Raw genomic sequence first — 6,922 nt, forward strand, 5'->3', positions numbered from 1 at the left:
TATGGGCTGCATGTCACTATAAATGGTATGACTTGTTCCTGTTTTCCTCTTCTTTGGGTTGTCCTCAGTTGTATGGGTATTTTTATAGCCCACTGTATGCCATTTTCTATAAGTAGAGACAAGTATTTTTGTTTGAGCAAAAATTCTCTTAGTTCTGTTAGGCATTTGTTCCTAATATTCACTTCTTCTACAATGGTACAAATTCTTCTGGCCAGGCAGTATGGGATGTTGTGTTTTGTATGTTGCGGACGGCATGACTTAAAATTCAGGTATTAATGTGTGTCCATGTATTTATAGTATATACCTGTGGTAATGGTGGTGTTCTTTTTAATTACCATTATATCTAGGAATGGTAATTTGGTACTACTCGTCTCCTTTGTAAATTGTAGAGATGGATGTAGGTTGTTCAGGAGGATATTGAACTCTTCTAGAGTATTTAGAGATTCTGTCCAGATTATGAAGCAAGCATCAAGATATTTCTTCTATGAATTTTCAATATACTTTTGAAATTCAATGCTATAGTTTGTGTAAACAGGAGCAAACCTCATTCCCATCACCATGCCTTTAATTTGGATGTAATTCTTTCCATTGAAGAAGAATGCGTTGTTTCCCAGAATAAGTCTGACTGTGTCTAATATAAAATGGCACTGTAAATCTGTTGGAAATCACTTCTCTATGTTTTTCTACCCAGTATTTAATCGCCTTTATTCCTAAATCATGTGGAATATTGGTGTAAAGGCTTACCACATCAAAACTAAGTAGAAGTATATGAAATTTTGAATTTAGTTCATGAACCCCCAGTACTACCTTTGCAGACCACCAAGGAGTCTGCAGACCACAGGTTGGGAACCACTGCTCTAGACCATTTCCAATAACAAATGATGATTTTTATTCAAATATAGCTGCAGGAGTGACTGTGGTTAAGGTTTGCTTCCCAACCACATGGTTTCAGGTTAATGTGGCTCCTTGGGAAAGTGTCTTCTGCTATAGCCCCAGGCTGACCAAAGCCTTGGAGAAGCTTTGGTAGACAGAAACTGAAAGAAGCTTCTCTCTCACTCTCTCTCTACATGCGTGCATGCACATGTGTGTGTGTATGAGTAAGTATATGTTTGTGTCTATTTGTCTTGGCAGTAATTGGTTGTTGTAAATGGATGACATTCACTTCCCATATTCTGAAAAAATATGTCTGACCATGGGGAAATATATCTTGCTTGGAAATTAATAAGAGTTGGCTACAGAATACCATCTGTTCATAGAAAATCTGCCTCAAACTCTGTCCAAGCTATGCAAACATGGAAAAGTGGATGTTAAAATGATGATGACACAAAGTCAATTTCTGGAAAGGAAGGGAGTACATCTGAATGAATAATTCACACTACATTACTAGTATTAAGATGACAGAGAGGTAGAAATAGTAAAGCAATGAAGCAATTACTTTACAGTATTTGTTTCTATCCCCCTCTTCTATCCCCAAGGTACTGTCACATTTGCTTTTTATTATTTTAAGAGCAAACAAATGCGGTGAGCTGGCAGAATCATTAGCATGCCAGACGAAATGCTTAGCGGTATTTCGCCTGTCACTACCTTCTGAGTTCAAATTCCACTGAGGTTGACTTTGCCTTTCATCCTTTTAGGGTCGATTAAATAAGTACCATTTATGCACTGGGTTCAATGTAATTGACTTAATCCCTTCCCCCAAATTTGAAGCTTTGTGCTTCATTTGAAAGGATTATTTTAAGAGCAAACAAGGCGGCAAGCTGGCAGAATCATTAGCATGCCAGGCAAAATGCTTAGTGGCATGACATTCTATCTGTGTCTCTGTTCTGAGTTCAAATTCTGCCAAAGTTAAATTTGGGGTCAATAAAATAAGTACTAGTTGAGCACTGGGGGTCGAAGAAATCTGTCCCCTAATATTGCTGGCCTTGTGCCAAAATCTGAAACCATTGTTTTAAGAGCAAACAAGGTAGCATACTGGCAGAATTGTCACTGCAGTAGACAGAATTTTTAATGACATTTCTCTCAGCACTTTATGTTCTGAGTTCAAAAGCTGTCAAGATCATCTTTAACTTACATCCTTTTGTGAGATGATAAAATGGAAGTACTAATCAAGTACTAGGGTTGATGTAATCAACTTGCCTCTCCTCTCAAAAATTGCTGGCCTTGTGCCAAAAATAGAAAAAATTATTTGAAGAGAAATAACATAAGTATCTGCCATATACTGGGATCAACTATATTGTTTACCTAAAAATATTTGGACATGTACCAAGGTAATAAAAAACAAAACAGATATATTGCAGGAATTTTTATCATCCTCGGCACATTTTGAACTCAGCACAATAAGAAGCTGGTTGCAGTAACAGAACATTGATTTCTTTTGAAAAGACACACCCAAAGTTAGATATTATTATTTTTAACCACAAATCTTAGGTTCAGGATATAGTCAATTGCACTGACACTTGTACTGAACCAATACATTTTATTAACCCTGTAAAGAGGGAAGGTACAGTCAACCCAGTAAAGAGAGGACTTGAACAAAGAACACAGAGTGAAGTAACTAAACACTGCATATCCTACTGTTCCACTGATTCTGTTAGACCAATGACCTGTTAAATGTAATATGTTAATTTTGTGCAATGGCACAAGACTCCACAGTTCAATTTTAAAGACCTTGTGCTTGTACCTCGTTTTACTGACATCAATGGCACTTGAAGTCAGAATATAAGTGACCTTAATTAAATAGTGCAAGGTATTTTGTCTGATGCATTAACAATCTTATTGATCTTCCACTCTTACATGAAATATATTGTAATGTATTACTAAGACTTATTTTTATTACTCGTAACACCAATGTAGTTGTTGTTATTATTGCTGTTGGTTAGCCCCAGGTCAGTTCTTATTGAAAAGCTTTATAACCAAAGGAGTGCCACTTGTGATAAACATTTTTATAGGACTATTTAGAACTACATAATCTAATTTTATATTATAATAGTGTGTAATTTGAGATAAATTTAGCTGCTACTTCTAGCAGGTTTATGACCATCTAATGGATCTCTCAAAGGCACAGGTTTTTATTAATAAGCTCCAAGTTGACTTTGATCAAATAGACCTATCATATAGGGATATTGTGACTACCACTTTTTCTTTTTTTTTCCTCACACTAGCATAATCTATCCAGAACCAAATTATTCAGTATCCTTCCATTTATTAAAGATGATAGGTGCAGATGTGGTTGTATGGTAAGAGGCTTGCTTCCCAACTGCATAATTTCAGATTCAGTCCCACTGAGTAGCACTTTGGGCAAGTGTCTTCTACTGTAGCTTTGGTCTAACCAAAGCATTGTGAGTGTATTTGAGAGATGGAAACTGAAAGAAGTCTGTCATATATATATATAAGCATATATGTATATGTGTTTATAAGTGTTAATGTCTCCTTGTCTTGACGTTGCGTGATAGTTGTAAACAATTGTGGCCTTCATATCCATTATTCTGCGGCGGTGACGACAGCGACGACGATCACAGAGTATAATTTAAGAATTATTTGTTTGCTATTTCCTTACATTGATGTATCTAGCTGTGTAGGGTAGTGGTGCACTGCAATTTTTGAAAAATTATATAATTTAAAGTTTCGAAATTCTATACTTAATAGAGTGTCTTGAAAAAGACGTATTTCTTCACAATTTTGTTATACACAAGTACAATTAATAAAACAAGGTATATAGCGTAAACTAGAAAAAGTGTTCGACAGGCTCAGCTAAACATGCAAATACAATTATTATCAAACATTCTAATTTTGTGTTTACTGCAAATTAGACGGTTAAACGCTGGATCCATTTTATTAAGAATCCATTTAAAACAAAATCTTGATTACACCCAACAGATAGACAAATTTTTTTTTTAATTTTAAACTCTAAAATACAGTTGCTTTTCTTTTTAACTTTCTATGTTAAGTGCGTCAGTAATGTCTTTGTTTGATCCTGAATGCGCCACAGAGTAAAGAATACTGACAACCACTGATGTAATTACATAGCTGCCAGGTTAAAAACGTCGCGTTGCCATCATAGCATCCTGGGGTAGATCCTCACAGCACAGTAATTTGGTTAAATAGCTTCTATAGTCTCAGGTTCTCATCCAAACGCTGTAAGTCAAATTAAGCTACCGGAAACTATGAAAACCTGTCGACTGTATTGTAACCTATATTTCAAACGAGCTAGCCTTGACGGGCACTTCATGCTAATTGGAAAACTTTATTATTGAAGTGCGGCACCAACTGGAAATAACCTGCACTTGGTAAGCCTTGAATTCATGACTACATATTTACTTCCATCAATCAGCATCTAGTAAATGTCGTTTGACGGCCGAAGAAGTTTTAGTTTTATTCATATATTTCTAAATGTCTTTTTCTTTTGCTGGGTGTGTGTGTGTGTGAGATGGCAGGTGGTATTTTGATTCGCATTAAAAATGTTAGGGACGATCCTTGGTATTTTTTTTTTTCATTTTAGAATTTTATAGGCTTAACAAAACGAAAACGAACAACTAAAACAAGTTCTAAACGATCTGATACAATAATCACCCTCCTTTTCACTCATTCAAAATATTAAATATTAAAATTGGAAATTGTTATTGAAAGAAAATACAAAATATTTCAAATAGAGAATGAGGTAAGCAAGCATGTGTGTAGTAGTAATTCAATACACATCTTATGTTGTACATAAGATAAGTGGAATAAATAGATAAGACTTTGTGATTACTACATTCTGAAATTTATGTAAACTAGTTATTTATTCTGATTGTTATCATAATAGTATTCTAAGGCAGAAGCAAAATATCCGAAAGAATTATTATATATAAAACAATATTACCTTTCTCGAAATTATTTCTGATTGTCTGATTTTGTCTTCATCTGGTATTAAAGATAGAGTGTGTCTGCATTTCTTTCTCATCACAGCTTTTGCTGTTTGTATCGTGGCCATGATTGTAAGGGAAGTAACTGCTGCCACGCAAACTGAGTAACTGCCCTTGTTTTTGAGGCGAGTGAAAAACAATAAAAGAATATGTCTACGTCGGCAATAGTTTGTTGTTAAAAAGTTCGTTTGTAATGTTCTATACGTTCGATTGCAATGAAAAGTGAAGAATCTAAAGTTTTAAATCCTTACTTTTCGCCTGAGAATGCGAAAGAGACGGATTTGGTTGTGACGTGATAAGTGAGATAATAATAGGAATTTGTTAAAGCTTATTGCATTTCTGTATTTAAAGTGTCATTAGTTGAAAAGTCTTTCAACTAATGACACTTTAAATACAGAAATGCAATAAGCTTTAACAAATTCCTATTATTATCTCACTTATCACGTCACAACCAAATCCGTCTCTTTCGCATTCTCAGGCGAAAAGTAAGGATTTAAAACTTTAGATTCTTCACTTTTCATTGCAATCGAACGTATAGAACATTACAAACGAACTTTTTAACAACAAACTATTGCCGACTATCTGATGACATACCTACCGCGGACAATATTTTTTATTTTATTTATGCGCCCTTTTTTAAAGCCTAGTCAGGCTCATGGGCCTGGTTTCCCGGTTTCTACGGCGTGTGTCCCCCTCCCCCCAGCTGGACGGGACGCCTGTTCATCGCAGCGTTACTCAAGAAACAGGAAGAAAGAGTGAGAGAAAGTTGGGGCGAAAGAGTACAACGGGGTGTCGTCACCACCCATTGCCGAAGCCTTCTGGAGGTTTAGGTGTTTTCGTTCAATAAACACACGCAACGCCCAATCTGGGAATCGAAACCGCGAGTCCACTGCCCTAAACACTGAACCATTGCGTCTCCACCCGCGGAAAATATACAGTGTCTTTAAGAAAAAGTGTATGAATCTCTTTAATGAAATACTGTCTATTTCTATGCCATTCCTGATTGCTCAGAACTGTAGCGAACCCTACCAGTGAGAAAGGGAAATAAACGAGGGTTGCGTTTCCTACTTCACTACAGGATATTCTGAATATGTTGTAACTTCCGGTGGGAATGCCAACAAGTGGCATTACAGCCAGTTGATATAAAAAGCGAAATACCGCGAAATTCTCTCTCTTCCTCTTCTTACCTGGCTTTCTCTGGCACATTAGCACTTTGCCTGATCGCTCAACTTGTGCGGTCACACACACCTGATGTCTTGGACTTCCAACGACGAGTTTTATAATTAGCAGCCTTTAGATAAAATAACATGTTTGTATATATCTACCCTGTTATTCCATGCATTCACCTTTGTACCACTCAAATTGATATAAATATAACGTGTATTTAAATCTATCTTAACGTCATTGCTTGCCCCACAACATAGAACACGCCATTCGGAAAACCCACATGCCGGCTTCCTCATTAAAGTGGTGACCTCTAGACAAACTCAAGGCTATGAAAGCCAAATTCGATCACATGCTGAAGCTGGGACTTATTCGTCCTTCAACTAGCCCCTTGTTTTCACTTCTTCATTTAATTCAAAAAGGATCTACTGATTTTCATCCAGTCGGGGACAACAGGAGGTTAAATGCTATTACAATTCCGGATAGATGTCCTATCCTGCTATGCAGGATTTGTTTTCCACCTTGCATGGATGCACCATTTTTTCCAAGGTTGACCTCATCCAGGCATATCAAATTCCTCTCAACCCGGATGATATACCAAAAACTACTGTCACTACACCTTTTGGTTCCGGCATAACTACAGGGTTTTACCCCCCCCCCCCAGACTTTGGGAGGTCATAACTTTCAGAAAAATTAATATTTTTTAATGAAATTTTCTATGCATATAGTATTTACTATGTAGAATCCGAATATACAAAAATTTCCGGTGAAAGTGTTTTGGAATGGGGGTGGGGGACAATTTTCGGAAATTCCAACAGAGTCCACTTAAATTCTTCTTAACTTCCAGAAAAATTAAT

At 36.3% G+C, this 6,922-nt stretch overlaps 2 protein-coding genes across 6 annotated transcripts in view; both read right to left on the reverse strand.

The window, feature by feature from the left end:
* Window positions 1-6,922, reverse strand: part of LOC106878624 (protein IWS1 homolog) — an 863,399-nt gene that overhangs the window by 423,627 nt on the left and 432,850 nt on the right. The gene's annotated exons all lie outside the window — the stretch shown is intronic.
* Window positions 1-6,922, reverse strand: part of LOC106875500 (5-formyltetrahydrofolate cyclo-ligase) — a 52,655-nt gene that overhangs the window by 44,623 nt on the left and 1,110 nt on the right. Inside the window, exon 1 of one of the 4 annotated variants that reach the window (XM_014923670.2) lies at window positions 4,859-5,222. The exons of 1 other annotated variant lie outside the window; for it this stretch is intronic. In XM_014923670.2, coding sequence (XP_014779156.1) covers window positions 4,859-4,969 — 111 coding nt within the window. In that variant the 5' untranslated portion in view covers window positions 4,970-5,222. Of the gene's footprint in view, window positions 1-4,858; window positions 5,223-6,922 lie in introns of those variants that run through there. 2 more of the 4 variants (XM_014923671.2, XM_014923669.2) reach the window with 2 other exon arrangements.

The sequence above is a fragment of the Octopus bimaculoides genome, chromosome 10 (assembly GCF_001194135.2).
Source record: "Octopus bimaculoides isolate UCB-OBI-ISO-001 chromosome 10, ASM119413v2, whole genome shotgun sequence".
Taxonomy (NCBI): Eukaryota; Metazoa; Mollusca; class Cephalopoda; order Octopoda; family Octopodidae; genus Octopus; species Octopus bimaculoides.